Source organism: Gymnoscopelus braueri (assembly GCF_963280865.1).
Source record: "Gymnoscopelus braueri genome assembly, chromosome: 7".
Classification (NCBI taxonomy): domain Eukaryota; kingdom Metazoa; phylum Chordata; class Actinopteri; order Myctophiformes; family Myctophidae; genus Gymnoscopelus; species Gymnoscopelus braueri.
This window is the reverse complement of record NC_137608.1, coordinates 37,709,837-37,734,436: the sequence shown is the minus strand read 5'-3', so window position 1 is coordinate 37,734,436 and position 24,600 is coordinate 37,709,837. Positions and strand designations below refer to the sequence as shown.

Genomic DNA, 24,600 nt, shown 5'->3' with positions numbered 1-24,600 from the left:
GGAATTCAGTATTGCTGGCCTGTACGTCATCCAAACACATTGTGAGAAAAAGTCTTGGCGTTGTTTTAATAGCAACCTCCTTGTTTCTTTGCAGAGCATCTTGTCATTACTGCACGGTTGAACTTGTATGGCTTCACTGATGTATTATTCCCCCTGTAACACCGAAACAAGGACATGAGGATGGATGCTGAATGGCATTCCACAAAGATGTGGCAGATAGTCATATTTTGTGTGAACTAAACAGTGGTGTAAAGTAACTAAGTACATTTACCCAAGTACTGTACTTAAGTACAATTTGGAGGTATTTCTTTTACTTTACTGGAGTATTTCCAATTTTCAGTACTTTTACTTCTACTCCACTACATCTCAGAGGCAAATATTGTACTTTTACTCCACTACAATAATTTGAAAGCTTTAGTTACTATAGTTACTTTGTAGATTTTTTGTATTATTAAAAAACATACATTAACCACTTCAACCCAAAATACATTTTGGGCATAGCCGATCTACAAGCTCACACTGCCTTGCATTGTGAGCTTGTAGATCGCCATTTTCAAAATATTTGTATGCATTTTATACATTTGAAAACTTGTGAAATGGGACAGTCTGCATAATGGGTCATTTCTACTTTTGGTACTTTAAAGTACATTTTGATACCAATACTTTTACTCAAGTAAACGTTGAATTCTGGACTTTTTTTCCTTCTTTTTCTACATAATAATAAATAATAATAATAATAATAATAATAATAATAATAATAATAATAAGTGTAATAATAATAATAATAATAATAATAATAATAATAATAATAAAGAGTAGCTGTTTCTTGACCACCTATACACTATATCAGAAATAAGACATTTATATTAATGAATATATCAACTTACATGTTGCCAATGGCCATATACTCATTCCCAAGGAAAAGGGTCCGACTACTAGGTTGTTGTTCTGGTTAACCTTCAACCTCCAACCTATGTCCCTGCAGCCATCATGGGTGAAATTAATCCCTTTTTCAAGATAGGAAAAACCTTTGAAGGAACCAGCGCAAAATAGGCCAAGATGCAGTAGTATTAGCAGCACCGATTAGCAACAACAATATAGTCATAGAACTTCACCAACAGGCTCTATGCACAGCAACCATATTGGAAAGAAATTGAGCCCACCTTCACAGGTGTTACCAATGATACCAATTAAGGTGGAATTAAAATGTTCCATTCTGGTCAAACAGAGTCAGGGTGCTGATATTGTGCATGTTGGCTCACTGGACACACTCTGCTACACCTCAAGTCAAGGGTCTCAAAGTGAGGTCCAGGGACCCTCATGGTTTCTTGAGGGGGTTCCAAATGGCCCCTTACGGATGTGTAACTCTGAGTGTACAAAAATGCAACCAAATGTTCCATTTGGTTCCATTTGTACACTCAGAGTTATGGTGGTCCTTGAAATTAAAACGTTTGAAAACCACTGTGCTGCATTAAGCAGAACAGAGTCTCAAATAGTATAATTTGTAACACCTGTGAAGGTAGAGGCCCAATTTCCTTCCAATATGGCTGCTGTGCATACAGCCTATTAGGAGCACAGCTGTTGAAGTTATTTAATCAGATTCAGTGTAAACTACTAGTCTTGCCACTTGCATGATGGGACTAATTTGGATGGAGCACAAAGGATGTTATCTAAATTGAAATCTTCGTGACAGAGGTATTTTACAACGTGCCATGTAGGGTTGAGACTTTGCTCAAAGCCATGGGTGTCGCAGAAGCCATTGTTGTTGTCAGTCGTTGCAATCAACATGTGCTGGAGGCTGCACATGTTCTTACTATCAATTTTGCTCTTTTCCTCTCAGCCATGTTGAAAATAAATTCATCTCTTAGGAGGATACTGTTAGGTGTCATCTCGCATGAAGCCTGTGAACACCAAGAGAACCCAAACTTCAAAGACGGTCTCCCCACCCAGTCTACCGGGCATTCATCACAAACTCTGAGAAGCAAGTGGTCACCTTTGTGGTTTACAAGCAGACAATGTCTGGAGTGGGTCAAGACAATCAGTTCAGTGTCGTGTGCTATTTATACTCTTTGCCAAAGCTCCCTGTCTGTTTTTTCAGCCATCCTGGCCCTTGTTCAAGAAGCACTGTCCATCCTGTTCATGATTATCGGCCCAGCCATTGCTCTCATAGTGACTGTATATGGTTTCTTAAACTCAACACTGTCTACCCTGAAGACCATCACTGGATATTCTGCACAGGTGCTTGCCATCATTTGGGACCTGTCATCTTTCTGAAGAAACCCCTGAACATGTATACCTCCTGAACACTTTTTGACTGTTTTACTAATGGCAACAAAAGCCATTGTTTTAAGGGAAATAACTTCTGTGAAAGTTTAATGTCTATTTGGATTTTTAATTTGCTTGTCTTTAACTGTAATAAAACAATATTTGCTTAATGTTGGGCTAAAATCATTAAATTACACAACTAGCCTGTCATACTTTGATTCATTTGGTTTTGTTGGGCCAATAATATGCAGTACCTCTGTTATATTGACGTGTTTTCTAAACAAAGAGGATCACATATTTGAATTGAAGTACATGACACTTTATTGCATCAGTCAGTTCTAATAAATAGTACCCCACTCTCCCAGCAACCCAATAATTTCCAACAGATGTTCCTGGGATTTTAGTGCAGTTCCCTTGACCATGCTTCCAGTCAAGAGACCAATTGAAGATCCTGCATACAGTATTTAGGTTACTCAAGGTACCTGTAATTGTCCTACATCCTCCAGTTTTCTAACCATTCCTTTCACTTGGCTCAGAGAAAGCTCTATATCAGTGGTTCTCAAACCTTTTAATTTCATAACTCTCAGGAGTTACAGACCTGTAAGGGTCCCCTCAAGTAGGGCTGGGCGATATGACTTCAAATCAATATCAAGAGTTCAAATTTTTGCCTTGATTGCTATTAACAAACGATTATTTTTGAAATAGTGATAGTAAAAACGACAAGCTCACAGCGTGTCAATACGATGCGTTGTGAGCTTGTAGATTGCCTATTTACACTACTTTTGCATGCCATCGTTGTAGAAGTATAATACAGGGTTAAGTTGTTAATCAGACTAAACGATTTAGTCTTATAGAAAAATATTATTCAAATGTTTCCGTGTCGATTTGTTGATACAGAAGAAAAACATAAAAAGAATAACCTGCTTCTTGATTAATCAATTAACCTACATGAGCAAGGTTAAGTTGGTTATTGGTTCTAAATATTTTTTCGGTATATTACCCAGCCCTACCCTCAAAGAACCCTGAGGGTCCCCGGACCTCAGTTTGAGAACCACTGCTCTATATGGAAAATTGAATACAGACTATGAATAGACAGTGTATGCCTATTGCCTAAACAGAAGTTAAGGCTTGATTGCGAAAGCAAGATTTAACTAAAATACAAAATGAATAGAAAATAAAAAGCAGTCTTCCTCACAACAATTAGCAACTACTTCTGATCAACTCCATTTCCTTGGCTTATAAAGAAAGAAAAAAAACATTAAGGAGCTGAATTCTGAACCTCTATCTATAATAGCAGCTACAATGAAACCCACTGCTGCATAATGGTACACTCCCTTAGGTCCCGGGACAGGCCCCTTCTTTGCCACACAACCTAGTATGCATACATGTTTTGGTTTCCAACTGTCCAAGCCATTGCAAATGACAGTGACTTTTGGTTTGACAGGGCATATTCTGTCACATTCACATTACAAATAAAAATATAACATCAATAATGTACAATGAGAAAAATAAAATGGAAAATTTAACAACGACAACTACAAATGGTCCCAATATTGCAATCACAGTAGTCATGGTGGCGAGGTTGTGGGCTGGTAACATTGCAAGTTCTACTTACAAAAGTAACTTCATTGTTTTTTATTGATATACTGTAAACTGGAGACAACAAATTGTACAAAAGTTATCTTGAGCTATGAGCCAACAAAAGCCCAAAGAATGAAATAACTGGTATAGTGGCCCACATCAACTTAAAGAAGGATAAGGATTGTAAACATCAAAAGGCATTATGTTTTATCTACAAAAAAGAAAAAGAAAAACGTCCATATTCACCAACTGGTTAACCTACCAATTTATCAGAACTTGCTTTTAAAATAGGTCTAGTCTAATTGACCTATCCTGAAGAGATCCAATTCTGAGATCTTCTACATTAAAAGGAACCAAAGACAGAGGTTGGCCTGGATAGAGCACTTGGTAACCTCGCCAGGCAGACAATAACTTTTTTACACAATAGTGTATGAGCTTTTTTTCTTTTAGCTTTTTTGAATGAGCAGTAAATCTTTCAAGCATAATACCCTAGTAACTCAAGATTCTCTTTGTACAACAATAAAGTGTACTTCAAAGTAACTCCAGAACAAAAGCACAAACTTTGTAAGGTGCTTCACTTAAGGACAAGGAGAAGAGAAGAGACATAATGGCTTGGAATGATTTAAGATAGCCTTTTACTTCTAAGTGGAGTAAAGACACGATAAATGATTAGCTGCCAACGAAAACTGATCCCGACACAGTGCAGATCATTGCACTAATGAAAAAAATGTAACAGTAACTTCAGAAAGGGCATCAATACATCCCACCCACACCTAACTCTGCTGTCAACAATCTGCTCCATGAATACAATATCTTCATTTCAGATGCTCTCTTAGTTGCTGTGGGCCAATTAAGCAACGAAAAACAAAAAATAAAATAAAATAAAAATAGAATAATAAAAGCAGCAGCTAATGTCACTGCCAACCCAAACCTCGCCACCATGGACAAAACTATTTCTAACATGATATGACAACAATGTCGATGTTTCTTTTCTTCAAAATGAGACAGTAAGATGCAATATTTTTGTTTGTCTATAACATTACCAGTTGCATTAAAAGAGCCATGATGACACAAGAAACACAAAATAGGAAATAGTCTTCTCTTGGTATCGGTTTGTGCACAGCAGCTCCAACGCTGTCTGCCTGTGTAGTGTAAGAATATGAATGCGTTGTTTTGTGACAAGTGGTGCTGCTCACTCTACCGTCACAGACTTGGCCAGGTTTCTTGGACAGTCCACCTGTGTCAATGACAAAGAGAGAATTTACAACAAGCCAAAGGACCAGACATAATGGAGATAAATTGCAATGATAAAAACACTATGGTTAAGATTTAAGGATCTTCTCAAGAGTCCATTCTAACTTGAGTGTGAGACAGATATACAGCTGCTTTAAAAGCTGTTTTAATACTCCTCAAATCCTGAGCCAAAGCTGTTCTCATCACACAGGATTCAAATATACTCAGGAATACTTTAGGTGGGTGGGCTTGAGCTATTGAATCGTGTGTCCACATAAACATGTATCCTTGTTTATCAGCATAACATTTGGGCAAGGCCTCCAAAAACCTCTCCATTACTTGAAAACAACAGCAAGCTGAGCCGTCTTGAGCCCTCTATGAACTGCTTTGCCAGTAGCATCAACAGTGTTGTCTAGGTGGCCTATATTTCATGAGTGCCTTTGTGGTCAGGGCTGACTTTCATAGCGATTTTCTTCATCAGTGACGGTACTACTCACGTCAAAACCTCTGAGGACAGCCAGATGGAAGGACAGCAGCTGTAGAGGGATGACGCTCAGGATGCCCTGGAGACAGTCCACACAGTGAGGCACTTTGATGGTGCGGCTCGAGTTCTTGATGGTCTCGTAATCGTCTTTGTCACAGATCACAATGGGTCGCCCCTGTAAACCAAACAAGCAGCTTTAGATTTCCACCATTCTGTCCATTGGCCTGCTCTTCTCCTAACCCTGAAGATACAGAGTCTAAAAAAGAAAAACTTAAAAGAAATCTTAAATCTGATAGTTTGGGCCAAGCCTTGAAGTATACCTGCTTTCAACTCAGACTTTTATACCTTGGAATGCAAGTCAACATCTGCTGTAGATTACTGACAGCAATGATGTCACACAGAAAGGACCCATCCCCAGTGTTTATTGAGATGAATGAAGATTTATGGAGGGGATGTTAAAGTCTCTGTACAGTTTGCATTGTGATACTTATTTTGTTATTTTGGAATACTTGCGTGGTAGCTAGCTATATACCCTTGTACAGTTTGCTCTGTTCATGTGAACATTTCTTACACTCTCAGGGCAAGTAGGTCAGGAACCTGTCCTACTCAGAAACCTGTCATACTGTGTCATACCCTCAGACATACTGTGACTCACCTGGCGAGCGATCACTTGCTGCAAGGCGTTCTGACATTTGACATAGGTGAGATCTCTCATGATGATCATAATGACGGGCATGAGCTTGTCCACCAGAGCCAGAGGACCGTGTTTCAGTTCTCCAGCCAGGATGCCCTCTGAGTGCATGTACGTGATCTCCTTGATTTTCTACACAGGGAGAAAATAACTTTAAATGGTTGATACAACATCTACACCTGTCCAAAGACTCTTTACCTGGATGTATGCATTCAGGCACAAAGTGGTGTATGTGTCAATCTACAGTACATTACATTGCTATTCTGAGGCCTAGACATTGCATGTGTCAGCTTAGCCACGATTACAGAACTGATTTGATGGAAAAAGACTGAACTGAAACTGAACTGAAAAAGACTAAGAGTCTATATATATATATGTTACAGTACGATTGAAGAACCAGTTAGATTAAAAAAAACATTTAAATACATTTTTGGATATGTGTGGCATGGTGTGGCTATGTGGTTTGTCGTTTGTGCTCTGTCCTGCGACAATGTCGCTCACTACAAGCTCACAATGCATTACATCAGGCTTCACTTGCTTACCAGAGCTCCTTCCAGGCAGGTGGCATAATGATAACCTCTGCCCATGATCAGAACACTCTTCTGTTGGTAGAGCTCTGTCGCCAGCTTCTGGATCTCATCATCCAAACTCAGCACCTCCTTAATCTGATCTACAAAACCAAGCGGAGACACAGCGTGGGAGAAGAAAAGGATCAGATTTTGGACAGCAAAGGTGTAACTAGGAAGATGCACTCATTAGAGCACAAATCTCCGCTAGGCGGCATGTCCTAATGATAGCCTTGTATGCAGTGAACTTTCTACGTACAGCATGCATTTACCAGTTGAACATTGTCACCAAAGTCTGCCTGCCTGTCTCTCTTATACTTGTCTACCTTTCTCTGTCTCTCAGATTTGATTTACAAAGTCTGATTGTTAATTCCTAGTGTCACTTATGTTTGTATCACCAGTCAATCAAATGTTGTGATTTGAAATGGTGGCCATTTTATTAGGTAAACACCTACTGAGTGGTGAGCAGGTCGAATTGTCCTCCCATTCTTTTCTCGGTTCGATGAGTTGCGTATTCAATGCAACGTAATAATAATAATAACCAAATATATTCCAAATTCGGCTATTTTTTAAGACCAGAATTCTAATCCCAGCGCTAGTGGAGTGGTAAGTAACCGTGGTTATTTGGATTGAAAAGTGACACATTGCGTGCAGACTGCTGAGCTTACTGCTTAAGATAAACCATTTTGTATCTCTTTTTATAATGAACTGATGTGGAAAAGTCTGTCAGCCGTCCGCTTCCAGCTGGCGTGAGGGCACAAAAAGGGCACAAAAAACAACCCTTTAATCTGGAAGATATTCCAAAGAGTCGTAATTTCAAAACAATTCTGGGATGTGCAGCATCATTGACTGATAATGTCAACACACCGCTGGATGACAGCATCATGTCTATGCAGAGCCAGCCAGACATTCTTCAAGGACCCCCCCCCTCATCTTTAGATCCAAATAACTGTGCCAGGGCTCATTTTCAAATAGTTATTTGACATGGTCTCTCCACATCAGCTTCTTCATCCAATGGTATTGTTTGAACAACAGCAATGAGAAAGTCTCTAGGGGAGGATGTCATTTTCTGCAGGTGGTGTTGTTCTTCTGACCCTAATCTTATGTGATTGGGATATCCCTCCCCGCTGAAACCAGCGAGTTTGCCTGCGTGTGAGGCTTGATTTACCTGGCAGCATTCTCAAGCCCTGGATGATCTCACGACGTCTTGGCTGCATGGAAATCCTGTCGTCACACATCAACAGTGCAAACATGATCAGGGCCACAAACTGGCTGGTGTAGGCCTGCAGAGCAGCAAAACAGAAACAGAAAAGGTAGACATGATTAATGTCTATCTGCCAATTAACAGCCTTTTACATACTTAACTGTTGCTCTCAACAGTGTTTGAAATGGTAACTGAGACTGGAAGTATTGCTAGAGAGTTAGCTTGACCCTGGAAGTGACCAGAGAATATAGGTGTATCTATATCTACAATAAAAACGAGACAGGAGGTGGTCCCAACTTTTCCCCCTGGTGTTACCTCTTTGAAAGGTGATACTATAATATATCTTCCCAGTTTCCATGCTGTACCTTGAAAACACTGTGACTCTCTCATCCCCTGCCAAAGATATAGAAACCCTAAAAGAATAAACACCCAGATCTCCACTGCAGCATGCACCTCAGTTTGTGGAGCTTGAGCCTCTTTGTTTGTCTGCTTTGATCACAAACTGTGTCGCCAGCTAATAATGTGCACCAGATGAGAGGGGGGTGGAGAGCTGGGTTTAAGTATAGGCTGGGTAAGGCAGGCACTGTTAGACAGCATGGAGTGAAGCTCAGCCCATCAGTCATCGTGGCAGAGACACAACTAATGAACACATCTCATAAAAAGGTTGTCCACTGACACACCAACTCTAACATAAAACACCTGCCACTCACTGGAGTAAACTAAAGCTAGAAAACAACTGTCACCCATTTCTGAAAATGGCAGAGACATCAACCCTTGTGAGACTTTGTGGTTTTTGTCGTCTTCTCTCTCTTTTTCTATCCCTTCATATCACGCTCGGCCTTGCTTCATGAATGCTGTTAAATTAAATCTCCCAAATGGGTACAGAACGCCTCCAAACCATTTCACAGGACCCTCTGGGCTCAGCAATGCCAGCATCTTGGGCCAAGGGTATGGTCATAAAACCTTTCTACAGCTATTTTTGCCTGACAGCCCCCTAACCACAGCCCTTTCAGAACTCTGACATTAAATGCTAAATGCAGTCAACACAGTCGTGGACGCAAATCTAATCCGCACAGTAAACTGTGGTGCTATTCAATGGTCGCGTGACTTCAACTGTATAGCGCAAGATGAAGCGTACGTCATGCAGAACATGCCAGCTGTTCACACACACTGATGACACAACGTCTCTGAGAGGCCTTAAAGGGAGTTGAACAAAAACACTGCTTGTTTGCAGTGGGTTGAATTTGTGTTCAGAAATTATTTTTGCAAAATCTTTCTGGGCACTGCCAAAGTATCTGAGAAGAGGGTCTTCTATTACATTTCAATGGACGACCATCATGTTGCATTTTTTTCCTCTTAGATTAAGGAAAGATAGGGAAGAATTTATCAGAAACACAAAGGACAGTCAGCAAGAGTATGCTAAAGGAGTATGTGGAGTCATTTAGTACTTGGGCGAATCCTGTCCTCTCTTGTGATGTGATGAGCTAAGGCTGAGCAGTGCTGGGCTGAGATGGGTGTGGGTGTGTGGCCCAGTCAGCCAAGCAGTAAATGATGGCGTCTCTGAGGCGTGCTCTGCTCTCCAGCCTCGTAGCTCTGGGGCTTTGGAGCAGTGCAAGACTTGCTGAGCCAAGCCCAAGAGTTGGGCCAGGGAGGGACTTGCTGCTTTTCTCTCTGTGCTCACTAGCTAGGATTGGGGGCTACGCTGCCTCAGGTCTTAGCACTCTCCTGTGAGACCCTTCTGGCAACCTTGTAGGCTCCGAGTGGGGGAAGAGAGAGAAAGCCATTGGATTCCAACTTTACAAGAATACAAAATGAGAATATCAGCACTCTCCACCTCTCATATGAGATCGATATGGCAGCTTCCAACTGGAGGAACTCTTATGTCAGAGAGTTCATTTAAGAGAAAATGCTGTCCATTTATTTTAAACTCAGTATTAACAGTAGGGGAAATAACCAGAGCCAATGTGGGATATTGGCATGACTATCTTCTGTCAATAACTACCAGGCCATTATGTAGGGCAATGCAAAACCTTCCCTGGATGACAACGTCTGCAGCAGCTAAATGAAAATGAGACCGCTAGATTTATATCAGACACCACTAATTGGATATGACCAGCTGGGTCGCCTAGGAGTGGAGTAGAAGAAATTCCCCCTGCCCTTAAGCCTAGCCCTTCAGAGAGGACAGCTATTCCCTTCTGGATGGAGATATTTTCCAGATATTCCAACCTGCTGGAATTTCTTCCCACCATAGGAGCTATACAGAAACGGACAATGGTGAAGAGAAAGTGTGCTTTTTATTGGCCACTGAGAATCTATGAGACAATCTGTGAAGAATGGGGACCATGGTAAAGACATCAGAATACCTTTTTTTCCCTTTTTTTTCTTATTATTTATCCAGAGAAAGCTGACTGAACCCAGGTGCTCTTCTACTGCGACGTCCTGCTTGGCACTGCATGCATTCATACATTCAATCTATTAGTTTATACCTTAAAGCTTACTAACAAACTCTCAGACACTAAGCAACTACAGTGGAGCAACCGGGTACTAATTGCCTTGCTCAAATACATGGTTGACTAACAGGAGTGTTTGTGTTTTTCACTGACCTTTTCTTCAGAGGGCTCAGAGTGATCACATTACAAATGGTGGCACAGCCATCAACACATACAACCACACTGTCCAGGGTTCAATTCCTGGCCTGAGACCCACATAATACTACCTTTGCACCCTTACTTTCCTCTCCCTTTTTGTTGTCCCAACTAAGCAGAAGAGCCATGAATGTAATCTTCAAAGAAATGACAGTCGGGACTCGGGGCTCACCTTGGTGCTAGCCACGCCAATCTCAGGCCCAGCATTGATGTGGACCCCACAGTCTGTTTCTCTGGAGATGGAGCTGCCTACTGTGTTGGTTACACCCACAGTCAGAGCCCCTCTCTCCTTACAGTATCGCAGGGCCATGAGGCTGTCTGCTGTCTCTCCTGGGGGCAGGGACAGGCAGGTTACGTAAAATACTAAGTAATATACTTGATAATTATGATTTATTTGCCTGTCAGACCCATTATTTTTGCAATATGGAGCCATCAGATAAGAAACAGCACAACATGAAACACGTGGCATGTCTCAAGAGGTTGTGAACGCCCAACTGTTTTTTACATTGGGTGTGCACTATCTCTGAGACATGCCAAAGCTATAGGACAATTGATGAAGTCACAAAAATATTCACATGAATCAAGATATGTTAAATTCCATTGAGAATTTGTTTTTTCTAGCGACTGAATAAGACCGTGAGGTTCAGTAACTTCAAATGGAAAATTATGGACAAACGTGGAATGCACTTCAGGTCCAGGTGGCACTGAACTCCCCACCTGATTGGCTGATAAAGAAGCAGACATCGTCTCGGAACACGGGCGTGTTCCTGTCCAGGAAGTCACTGGCCAACTCCACCATGACAGGCAGCTCAGTTAGCTCTTCCAGAACCTGGCGGGTCTGGTAAAGAACAGAACAGTGTTGCTCACCATCATTATCTGAAACAAGCCAGCCACAGCGAGGGGACACGAACCTCACACCTGAGTCCACATACAATTAGGACAGTGGTTTATGGAAATGAGTGAGCAAAAAGTTCTGATATAGTAAATAAAAATATACTTAGTTGCAACTTTGCATGATTTCCCACTTGTTTTTGTGCATTGCAATTCAAATTCTAATTAATCTAGGCGACTGAGCCAACGCAATTGAAAAAAAGAACAGTGTGAAAAAGTAAATACAGAATAATTTGCAAAAATAGCAAGTACTCATTCATACTGTTTTTTATTGAGCAATCACATTGCACGTCATGTTTCAGCGATAAAACCTTCAATAGATACACTAAGACGATTAGCATCTATCTACAGCTAATTAGCATCTATTCTAATCATTCATAAATTAACTCATATCAGAGCACACTAGTATGACGTCAACATCAGAGCAGTCTGAAATCTGAGCAGAATCTCAGAGCGTATTTCCAAACACACTGAAGGTTTCAAATCAAAAGTAGTCTTTATTTCCCAGTAGCCACAAACTGCTTGCCATGCCTTGGTGTATCATGTTGTAGATAGCCACAAGGAAACAAACAAGATAAAAATCTAGCTGTCATGACAGAGGCTGTCTCCCCTTAAATGTTTGGGGGGGTGACTGATTTATCTTGTGTGTATGCACAACAGGTGTGTAGTCACACCTAGCTCTGAGTCCAATTAGTTTGACATCTTAAATCAGCCATCCCCCATCCCACAATATCATTTCACAATGACAGTGGTATCCTATACACTGTTGGAAATGTACAATATTATTGTGATGGATGGTTCCATTTGTACACAATTAGTTGAATTAAGATGATTTTACTGTGTACTATCAAAGTCCAGACCAAAGTATGATCTTCACAGTGACTGCTATCCAGAAGCTTATGACATTTTCTGCTCATCTTTGCACATTAGAAAAAACATGGATGTTGCAGTAGAAGTGTTACCACTATTACTGTTATTTGGTTACTCACCGCCACCCCTGCATGGTAGCTGGTTCCGCAAGCAATAAGGATTAGCCTTCGACACCTCTGGATCTCTTTGATGTGGTCCTTCAGTCCACCCAATATCACTGAGAAGGCAAACTTTTACAGTCAATCCATCATTCCTAACCATTTCCCACCTAGTTCCAGGGAGCATTTAAGAACACATGACATGACTCAGTCAAGAAAGAATGTTTTGCCACAAGAACTGCCAACAGGTCATTTAGTTTTGTTTTGCCTTTGTATATTTCCAAATGTATATAATGTGCACTCATATATACTGTGAGTTCTATCTTGGCTCACATGGTTTAAACAAAAATGTATCATGTTAATGTTGAGTTATTATGCCACACAAAGTACACATGATATATGTTTATACTTTTTGGGAGTTGTTCAATTGACAGATTACTGTGGTGTGGTTGCTGGAAAAAAGCATTGAATAAAAGTTGAAACTGTTGGCATTTGGAGGCGGCATTAGAATGTTGGCGATTGTAGTGTTATGAATGTGTAAATGTTGGAGGTGGAAAATGGGACATGGTGGAACATTGTGTCGTTACAAGCTGCGTTATTCCTTTACTGCTCCACTGTGGAAAACTGAGCAGAAACCTTGCTGACCTGTGTTGTCATCAAAGTTGACCCTTCCTCTCATGGTGTTGACCACAGACTCCGGCTGCTCAAATATCTCCTTCTGCATGAAGGAGCTGTAGTTACCTGTTGGGGCACGAACAGGAAAAAAATTAGAATAATATTCAAAGCCAATAAATGTATACGTGTCAAGGGAACATGGTGATGCAAAGTTCATAAAGTGTAAACCCACATGAGGCACTCTGAAAAAGTAGATATTGCTGATACACATTATCAGTCCCGTTGACAATCAATAACACACAAGGTTTGGAAAATACACTTTCTAAACAATGTTTTGGTGATAAGTCAACTCTCTGGGAAGAGAGGCACTAAGCAAATAAGACCAATGCTGTTTTTGGAAGTGTACTTCTTCAACTATTGCTCTAGAAGAAGTCATTTCTTGAATTAAAACAAAACGGTGCAAGTGTTTTTTCTTTTTACAAATAACAATGAGATGTGCAAGTATTTTCCAGCCTGCTTCTGACAGAAATTTGGGTCATGCGAATTAGGTTATTCAGCAGAATGGCTCCAGGAATTGAAACCGTGGAGTTAGTGAGAGAGAGAAAAAATAAAAGCTATTTAATGACAGGACCACAAAGGAATGTCTTTAGTGCTTCCAATAGCAGTGCATCTCTGCCCTCTGCTGGAGCACTGGGGAATAGTCACTGGAAGACAGATACAGAACTAACCACTCTTTATTCTATTATACAATGTATTATCTAGAAAACTAGCTCAGCAGCATGCTCCCTCACAGGGCACTTAAATAAAATCAATATAATAAGGTCATGGTATCAACTCAGCTGGGCGACTGTATGTTTCAGCAAGTTGCATTTTGCACATATTAACCATTTAATACTAGGTAGAATTAATATAATGAAAACAAATATAACATCTAATTTACCAGTAAAAAATAAACATGACCCAAAAGACACAGAATGCAAATCTGTGTGACAGGTTGATTTCAAACCAGGGACGTAATTTTTTACCGCATGGAAAGGGCTTGGCTGTTTGAATACTATTTGTCTATCTTGAACTCTGTATTTATCTCTGTATATTTGTCCCCAAAATGTTAGACCAATCACATCACAGTTCAGCTCACACTGCCATGTGCATACAGCAAACTACACAGCTCAGCTCTCGCTGCTGCAGGCATACAGTGAACCACAATGTCAAGCTCCATAGGCAACATTATCAACGTTAACACATAAAACATGTTTGGAGTGACATTTTATGGTGTGCACAATAAAGCTAACTTTGTTCACAGACTGTACACCTACTAACTATACATAGCTCAAGATTGCACAGGGAAGCTACGTTGTTAGTAGACAGTAGACACTGTGTTTTGTTTTGCCCAAGACCTCTGAGACTGAATTTAAGACTTAAAACACTAAATGTAACTGAGCTTAAATCCTGGACACAGAATTTTAAGACATTTCCCGGACCTCCATACACCCAGCTCAGGTACAGAGAGTGCAAGGGGTGGGTACTGTCCTGCAGCAGGGGCATTTAAAGTGTCTCAGCTGCTCCCTTTGATGCTGTAGTTTCCCTGGGGCAGTGAGTGATGACTACCTGGCAGTGAGTGATGACAACAGGCTCCATGTCTGGAGGCTGTGAGCCACATAAGTAATATAGCAATTAGAAATTCTGTCTGCCTTACCATCTGCATAATAATAGGTTTCTGTGCATAATTACAGGAAAAGGCACGTTAACATGTTAGCACATTATGGCTAAGGGTCATGAAATAAGAGGATGAAGAAATATATAAACACTCATGTTTGTGTAGGTGTCCATTCCATTCCTGACAGAGCTACTGATTGTGGTACAGGCAGGAGATGGAGAATTGAATTCTGTACCCTTCATGATTTGCTGCAACTCCATCTGCAGGGTCTGGATGGCGCGTGCCGGGTGGTCTCCAACGGTGCGTTTTATCCGGTGGATGGACAGTCGTCCGTCTATCACAGCAGCAACATCATCGTCCTCCAGAAATATCACCCGGTTGGTGTGCTCTATCACCGCGCTACCACAACACACCAGGAGAAAGAATTAAAATACAAATCACTCTGGTGACTTCATTTACAGTCCACAGGTTGACAATGTTTGTATAATACGACTAGACAGCGGACTGTAAACTCACCGCCCAAAAGTAAGCAAACTGAACAACTATTGGTGCTTTTCCACTGCAAGGTACCGTCTCAACTTGACTCTGCTCGCTTAACTTAATTTTCCACTGCAGATAGGACCTCTCAAGGTAGCTGTTCAGTGTGCTAAACAATGCTCAAGTTGAAGCTAATGCTGTCTGGAAGCAATCTCTATTTAACGTGTGTAGTCCAACTAAAACAGTTTCTGATTACACTTTAGCAGAGAATGGCTAGTTTAAAAGTTTGTTAACAATATTCGGTAGCTTGCATGCAGTTATATGGGAGTTTGTCGTGATTGTTCTCTCTGACCAATCTTACGCAGTGTTTTCATGTCACCTTTTGGTATCGTCTCAGCTCACTTGGAACCTCGAGGTGATACCAAAAAAAAGTACCAGGTAATACTTTTGCCAAATGGTAAACCCAAAAGAAGAGTAGAGGGTATCATGCAGTGGAAAAGCGCCATATGAGAGCTGGTGGGAAGGGAGGGGGTTAGGTGCTGACCTGGCATCAGAGGCAAAATAGTACTCTACAGACTTCTCATCCTCAGGGAACAGACAGGTGTCCTGGTCCGCCCTCGGCAGAGTAGCACAGCCCTTCTTGTCTTTACCAGCTGGAGGGGAATCCCAAAATATAACACTTAATCTCAGTCATATCGATCATAACACAGGTGATTTAGAAAACGACATAAAGTAAAACTTACTGGAGCGGTACAGGATAGGAATGTGATCCGTGGACAGCTTGTGATCGCTTTTCACTCCAATCAGCAGAGGACCTCCCCTCCTGAATTAAATTTGACAAAAATGACATATGGTATAGTATCATTACAATTATGTAACTTACATCTACACACTTCCCAACAGAGTGCTACAGGGATTATGCATTTTTGTAGACCAACGCTGAAGTTACCTCTGCCATTATTTCTTATTGGATATTTCCAAATATTTGCATTAGATTTTATAACTCAATATATAAGCTCTGTAGCAAACAAAGACTTGTGATATTCACATGTTTTTGCTCAACAAGATGATCTCCACAAATCAACATACACAATTAAAGCACATAAAAGCTTCAAAATTCACAAATAAATCTCTCTTAGGCTTATGGTAACTGGTAAAATAGCATTAGAAATCTGCGAGGGAAAACATTGCAAACTCAGTTCCGGGTTGTAGTACTACAAACTGTAGAACACTATAACAGTTCTGTAATAAGGAAATAATTAGAACTAGATAGAATAGTATAAATAATTTAGGATAGAAACTAGCATGAAACAGCCAGTAGTAGTAGAAGAATGGTACCTGCTGCCAACTGCCTGTCCAGGGTAATGGACACTCTTAAAGACCAGGGCGAAAGCTCCCTCCTACGAGATAAGGCACAAAGACATTAGAGAGACCCTCATCTACTCACCACTTCAGCAGTTGAGCTGTGCATGGAGAAGGCTCTTACCAGTTGCTGGGTCACCATCTCCACCAGAGTGGCAAAACTTATGTCATCGTTCTCCCGATTGTCATACATGTACTTCACCAGCTTGGCAATGGTCTCTGTATCGGTCTCAGACTCAAACTCATAACCTTTGCTCTCCTGTAGAAAATGAAGGAGCCATTAAGAGGACTGTCCGCACGCGCACGCGCACACACGCACACACACACACACACACACACACACACACACACACACACACACACACACACACACACACACACACACACACACACACACACACACACACACACACACACACACACACACACACACACACACACACACACACACACACACACACACACACACACACACACACACACACACACACACAAGGGATGGGCAATATTATCGATATATCGCAATATTTTATTTCGCGATATTTTATTTTGCGATACTGTATCGATACTACAGGCCGTCGTATCGCGATTTTTTGGGGGGAATTTTTTTGAAAAAAAAAAAGATACAGGCTTTATGAAAAAAACATTCAAAGAACCTATCACAGATCTGCAGCTACTCAATATGTAGTGTATATATATACAATATGTAGTTGTGATATATGTATATATCGCAATATATCGTATCGTGACCCAAGTATCGTGATGCGTATCGCAATATAATCGTATCGTGATACGTATCGTGAGATTGTTGCCAATACCCATCCCTAACACACACACACACACACACACACACACACACACACACACACACACACACACACACACACACACACACACACACACACACACACACACACACACACACACACACACACACACACACACACACACACACACACACACACACACACACACACACACACACACACACACACACACACACACACACACACACACACACACACACACACACACACACACGTGTCTGTGGCTCACAATGGCTTACCAGGAATTTCCTCAGGTCTTTGTAGTTTGTGATGATTCCATTGTGAATAACAATGAATTCTGTGAAGAAAAAGATCGGCAAAGAGTTAAAGTGACCATTAAAAGCACCAGCTAATGTAAAGCTCAACTGATAGATGAAGCGGAACAGTGTCATTGTTTGAGCACACTTTCTTATTTGGAGTAAGTGTAAAATAAATCTGGAAGAAAAATATCTAACATGATTGAATTCTACCATTGAATGGAAATACATTAGCATGACATTAAAGATTATAGTTTTTCTGGTTTCTTTCTTTGGGACAGATACCGTATATTGATCCAAAAAAAAAAACTATGAAATCTTAAATCTGATGTATGATGTTGGTTAAGTGAGGAATCCTTGGAGGGGGGAATCGTTTTTCATTCCTCACTCTGACGTTCCTTTGAGTAACGGGAACAGATTCTGGTCTGCTGCACTGGCCTCCTGGTTCATTGGACGGATGAGAGTGGCTGCGAGGTCTTCAGCAAGATGTGTTTGAGGCGTTCAATGCCATATGCCGCTAGGAAGACGAGGAGGACGAGGCTCCAAAGGCCCAGGATGAAGCCATCTGGAGGGTGCCAGTCCTTCTGCTTGGGTTTCTGACGCATGATCTCAGACACCGGGAGCTGGTCGACGTAGGACTGACCGTCCCTCAGCAAATCCCCACGCACAGACTTCTCCTCCATTGGCTGCTCTTTGAGATCGGTCAAGTCAACGGTTTCCACGGTGAGCTCCACTTTGCGGAGGACACCACCAAAGAAGTCGGTGACGAGGACGCTCCCCGGGTCCCTCAGGAACAGGTCGGTGCGGTGGCTCGGAGTGGACCCGCACTGACTCTTAGGGCACACCTTGAACAGATCGTTCATGCTGGCGGGGTGGATGCCTTCCAGGAACTGCAGCAGATGAAAGGTGTAGCGGTCCATCAGGGAGACGCCTATGTCCAGGTCTGACTGGTGAGCCAGAGAGCTCTCTCCAACCAGGCTGCTGGTCAGGGCCATGACGTTAGGAGAATAGAGCTTCTCGTACATGGAGGCCGCTTGGCAGGTATCGATGATCAAGAGTAGCTCGTTGTACCGTCGTTTCTGCCACATTTGCTGGAAGGCGTCGGCCAGCTCGAGGTTGCTCATCTCCTGAGAGTCCTGGAACTGCATGAAACCGTCGCCGCCGTGTCCAGTGAGATATATAAGGACGTTGCTGTGGCCGTCGGAGAGAAGGCGTTTGGAGCGTGGGGTGCTCGGTGGCATCCTGCCGGTCAGAACTCGCAAGAGGTTCTCTACCGTCACTTCGAATCCACGATAATCCACCTCCACGTCGTCTCCGTACTCGTTCAGACCCATGTTCCTGTCGCTGAACACCGTGGCGGGCTTGGGGTTTCTATGGTTACAGGCCATGTCGTCCGTCAACATCAGTATTATGTGACTGTCTGGAATGCCCAGTCTCTTGACACTTCTGTACACAGACAGGGTGTTAGCCGCATGGCGATAGTTGTACCAAAATCTGGATGTGGACACTAGCACTGCCCAGTTGTTAGTGTGACCACTGCTGAAGAACTCTCCAGGTCTAACCTCAGTGTTATTGCTCCATACTACCAAGTAGGCGGAAAATAAGGTAATTAAAGTGAGTAGTTTCATTGTGCAGTACCGAGCCATACTGATCGAGATTTAAAAAAAGTACAAATAGCCGGAACATGACATGCGGGTCACCTTTTGCCCATATATGGAGTTCCTCAAACTCTAACATGTTATTAGAGTTGTTGTAAAAGAGACTTTGTCTCAATGTATTTCTTACTGGTTACATAAAGGTTATATATTATATAGTGCGTCATCGAGTATCTGCCAATGGATATAAACATAATAGTTAGTACCCAGTGACTAGTGGTGCTGCACTAGTGACAAGGAAGGCACATGTACATGTATTTCATATCAATGACATCACGATGATGACGTCAGTCATCACCAAATTTGGGCACGGTTTCAGTCCCGGACGAGCCCCCATGACTTGCATGATAAAATTAGAAAAGGTGCGCTCCTCTGAGGGCAGAGCAGTGCAGTGTTTGCCTGCAACCAGGGCCCGCAAAATGTGGGAGGCAGTCATAGCCTATCGCTTGTTTCCCAAACAGTGGTTCGGGACTCATCTTTGGGTCGCGGACCAAGTTTTTATGGGTTGCGAGTTAATATCCACTTTTTTTTCGTTGCCTACATCATCTAAAAATATATTTATTATTTCAAAATATTGACTGCCAGAATTTATTCATAATGTACTCACTGCCAGCGTTTTTAATGATTTTTTTATAGAAAAAATGTGAATTATTTGTCCGTTTATTTTTTAACATTGAAGTGAATGGATTATTATATATTTTTTTATTTTATCTCCTAATTCGTTGTGAATAACAAAACAAAGATAATACTAAAAAATTAGAGAAACATTTTAGAAATTCAAAAACAAAATTTAAAAAAATGACAAAAAGGGGAGAATTCTCCCCTTTGGCGGTGAGTGTGTTAAGAGCATGACTAACCATTGTTCTTGTCAGACCTCTGTGGGTGGCTGTTGACAGGGCTGGGCACACCATGGGTAGCCCAGCGGGTGTGAGCAATGCCCACATGGTCTTCAAACTCCACATCCAGGTCCATGTCCTGCTGTTCTGTTTATGCACACAAACACAACACCCACATTTATTCTACTAGGAATCATCATGTTCAGTGCTCTGTGCACCACGATGTAGGCTGAAATACCCAGAGGGTCACATTCACCACTTTATAGGTCCTCAGCAATACACCCACCAAGTGTGAAGTCAAACGGATAAATGGTTTTCGAGATATGCGAAGGAGAGTCAGAGATACTGACATTCATGCAGAGATCCCTGGAATGTATAGCTTAGTCATACTGGGACGTCACATACTGTGAGATTAGGGTTTGAGACTTCAAAGAAACTTACTGTGTATCTCCTCCTCGAGAGCTTTTACTTTGCCACGCTGCTTGATCAGTTGTATAGGCCTGGCATTAGACTCCCATTCCTTGCCGTTACCGCCATCAATTCCAACACCTGAAAAAAGCAAGGATAACTCTTAAGAGACTCAGAGATGCTTAAAACCATAACATTACTATAAGGGTCTCTGAGATGTTTAAACACATCAACCCAATGTACATTGACTGTAGACCGACTATTTTCACCGCACAACACCGCTGTAGGAGGAAGTATAAAATGGCTTAAAACTTTTAAATTTGTATTCACAATATCACCAGTTTGAAATGCATATTCTCCAATATGAAACATTCATACTGTGTTGTGCAAAACGTTGTGGTTTACAAGGGTCTTTCTTTATATCATAAGAGTAAGTCCAATTTTGTTATGGCACATATGATATGTGGACTGTGTGTTAGGGCTCGTTCACACCAGGACTGTGTTCACGTACATCTTATAGAACAGCAGAACTTCACTGTTAGGGTTAGACCCTCACCCTAACCCTAACCCTAACCCTTAGAAGGTGCTTAGCTAAGAGGCCATGCAGGCAGAACTCACATAGGCTGGTTAAATTATTACTTCACTCATTATTGTTTCACTCCATTGATTATTTTTTATTTGTTAGGACTACATCTACAAACTGTAGATGTAGGCCTACTGTAAGTGTAATTGTTCTATAATATTCTTAGCCTTCTTTATGATCTAGTTAATATAAACGCAAATACTGTTAACCTCGGTGGGAACAGTACCCAACTGGATCACTACTATAACCTTGAAACTTGGACGGCAAAATGAACATGGGGCATTATTCTAAGTAGTAGTAGTCTAAGTAGTCCTAAAATCAAAGAGGCAAAGAGGGAGTCCATAGTGCATTCAAAATGTGTCATAAATGAGACGCAAACACAGTTTCCTGGCATTATCAAATACAATGTGAACTTCACATTGTGAAGCACGGTTTTCCATGATGGAAAAGAAAGCTGATAAACATGCCAGTGGTGACAATGCTGTTGATGCAAGGTTTTTCTATCTGTCTCACCAGCAGAGTCATAACCCCGGTACTCCAGACGCTGCAGGCCTTTGAGCAAGATCTCAAGGATCTCACGGCGAGTCCTTGGCACATGGTAGTTCAGATAGGCAAAGATTCCTGTGGAGGGAAAAAGAGGGTAGTATTAGCCTAATTATGTTTTATTCTGTATGTCGTACATACAGTCTCTCAAACCAAATGCATTGCATAGGCTAACTTGTCAACTAGTCCGGGTCTAGTAATGTTATTGTTGGGTGAGCCCCATAGCATCATGATTGAAACTTGGTTAAACCTGGTTAAATAAAGGCAACATTTTAAAATATATACTGTCGAAAAAATAAAAGTCAACTGGATAGTGCATCAAGCACATAATCGCAATATCTAAGGTTGGATTCCAGCTGGAGACCTGCATTGTACCGTATGTCCTTTACCGTATGTACTCTCTGCCCTCCCCCTCCTGTATCTCTACTATCTTTGCTAAATATAGTAACAAAACAAAACAAGCTCAAGAGACCAAATTACACCTGTGATGCCAAACCCTTTTATTCTATGTACAATACCAGAGTAGTCAACAGAGAATGGGGATGAACAAGAAAAACCAGTTTAACAATGGGACAAACAACGGAGCCTGATTTTATTCTACTCAGGCAGTACAACCTGACCTAACAATGGAGATTGCCTATGGCATGGGTGTTTGGTCTGCTATCTCTTCCTGGGAGTGAATGGTATCTGTCAAACCACACATGATAAGCATGGGAGGGAAGCAGATTCCATACATGGTCTATCTGACATAATGGTGTTTTAGTTTGTTCTGACCAAGAAATTATAAATGTAACATTTACATTATAACATTTATTTGGGAAATGTGTAGAACGTGCACATCTACACAGGGTCAGATTCATGTATGTAAATATTGGGGCAACATGTTCAGACTCCAGTCATAGCCAAGACTTTGGATACGTTCTAAATAAATGTGTCTGTGTTCAAGCTCCAACCTTAAGAACCATTTAATGTTCAATTTAACAGAGCATCCATTGAAAGCGGTCAAGACTGAAGGGGCGGGGGGCAGCAGAAGGTAGCTAAGGGCAAACTGCCTAGGAGTGTGTGACTGGGTGTGGGTGCAAAGTTTGCGCTGCAAACACAAGGCCCATCTTTGTTTATGAAAACAGAGGGAAATCTGAAATCCTCCACGCCAACCTATGCTAAATTCAAGCTGGTCAGCACGTCTCTACTCCGGTAGCCCAATGCCTTGCATTTCCCTTTTAGGTTACACAAACATTACAGGGTGAGAGTGATGGGAGACAGGGTAGCTGTTATCACCTATGAGTAACGATGAGAGTGATTGAGAGAGACATGGGAGACAGAAAAGTGCCACAGGCAATCCTTGAACAGATATCTCTCAAAGAAATCACTGTCCCGGTGCGGTTATGCCAATTAACGGGTGTAGCCTTGGATCAAGACTCTCATAAAATGTATTTTATCAAGTCTGACTTTTACTTTCGTATCTATAAGATATGCAAATGTCAAAATCAATAAATCACATCTATGATAGATGATAATCCAAGGCTAAAACGGGTGCAGTGTCAACAAACTCAGCCAAGCCATTGAGCACTACGTTTTTCATCTCTCATACTCAAGGATCTGATTATTATGATTATGAACATGTACAACTTGTTCATAGACGATATTAGCCTTGGATCGAGGCTGTCAGAGATGTGTTTAATAGATTCAGAGACACACACGTCAGAATCGATAAAAGAAATCTCTGACAGTCTTAATCCAAAGATAAGTTGCTATGTGACCGTCTGTGCTGCTAGTAATAACAAGAGCATTACACAGAGAGAAGGGTCGAGCAGCGATGGCTGGGCTATAGCCTATAAGCCCCTTTCGGAACCCTGTAGCCCAGGGGTCTTCAACAGGGGGTCCGGGACCCCTAGAGAGTCCTCAGAGCTACTTTTATATTAACCACTTGAACCCTATAGCATCCCTATTCTGAGGGGAACATTAGCCAATCTACAAGCTGTGAGCTTGTAGTTGTAAATCGCTATTTTCAGCAAAGAGGTTTGGTGTAGAGGGGGAAAAAAAGAGCAGACCAAGTACGTAGTGAAGGGTCAAGTTTACAAATTATTGACAGTTTAAGTGGTTAAACATTTCTGAAAATACACATTAACATGAGTCCAACATGGCAGTGGTGTCAAACAAGTCTATGTCTTAAGCTATCTATGAAATCTATGAAAAAGTTTAATATGAAACTCAATTGTATACAATATGTAGTAGGGGTCCCTGCTTCATCTAGCTGTCAACTAAAGGGTCCTTGGGGTAAAAAAAACACGTTGAAAACCCCTTTTTGTATTTGGGATGACGGGTATCCCAAATACAGGGGCTAAGAGATGGGCGTAATCTGTGCACAGACAGCAGGCTAACGAACAGACATCATCACTACGGTTTAACCAACGTTCTGTGTCTCACATCAACAAGTAACGCAGCCGCATAGCTACCAGATATACAATATAACCACAATCCTTTGGGAAATAAATAGCGTTGGCTGGCTAAAGTTAGCCACCCTAGATCATTCATACAGCATTGAAATGTCTGTTACAGATAATATGGCAAAGTGGCAAACAGCTGCGACAGCTATGCTCTCTGATTAAATGTTGAGCGACCTTATGGCCCATAATAGCCAAGTTAGTATAATGCACATTTGCTGTAATGCAGATTTTATTCAGTACTCACCACACATGTCTGCAATGTCGATGCCAATGAATAGATGATGTTCAGTCAGTTCCGCATCTGGTAACCCACTATCAAGTATGACCCGCCTCCTTACAGTGTCATTGGATCTGAGTCAAAGCGCTACATTCCCATACGTTCGTTCCGATTGGTTCCAGCTTTCT

General features: G+C 41.5%; 2 protein-coding genes across 2 annotated transcripts; both read right to left on the bottom strand.

Moving 5' to 3' along the window:
- Window positions 1-2,562: 2,562 nt before the first annotated feature.
- gfpt1 (glutamine--fructose-6-phosphate transaminase 1) lies at window positions 2,563-24,506 on the bottom strand. The gene is made up of 19 exons (XM_080432547.1): window positions 24,440-24,506; window positions 21,719-21,826; window positions 20,656-20,763; window positions 20,236-20,361; window positions 17,706-17,764; window positions 16,764-16,898; window positions 16,616-16,677; window positions 16,021-16,100; window positions 15,822-15,930; window positions 15,036-15,199; window positions 13,174-13,269; window positions 12,550-12,647; window positions 11,387-11,507; window positions 10,842-10,999; window positions 7,989-8,103; window positions 6,797-6,924; window positions 6,219-6,386; window positions 5,577-5,738; window positions 2,563-5,083 (listed from the first exon to the last, which is right to left on the bottom strand). Exons 1-19 carry the CDS (start codon window positions 24,444-24,446, stop codon window positions 5,039-5,041), a joined length of 2,049 nt encoding a protein of 682 aa, XP_080288673.1. The 5' UTR covers window positions 24,447-24,506; the 3' UTR covers window positions 2,563-5,038.
- On the bottom strand, window positions 17,787-20,224 carry LOC308088165 (GPI-anchor transamidase-like). The gene has a single exon (XM_080432548.1). It carries the CDS (start codon window positions 19,367-19,369, stop codon window positions 18,170-18,172), a length of 1,200 nt encoding a protein of 399 aa, XP_080288674.1. The 5' UTR covers window positions 19,370-20,224; the 3' UTR covers window positions 17,787-18,169.
- Window positions 24,507-24,600: the final 94 nt, after the last annotated feature.

Coding starts and splice junctions, on each gene's coding strand:
- LOC308088165 (XM_080432548.1), bottom strand. CDS start 19,369: ATGGCTCGGTACTGCACAATGAAACTACTCACTTTAATTACCTTATTT.
- gfpt1 (XM_080432547.1), bottom strand. Junction 20,764..21,718: donor CCGGGGTTATGACTCTGCTG/GTGAGACAGATA, acceptor TGCTTTTTTCAG/GTGTTGGAATTGATGGCGGT. Junction 12,648..13,173: donor CAACTTTGATGACAACACAG/GTCAGCAAGGTT, acceptor TTGCCTTCTCAG/TGATATTGGGTGGACTGAAG.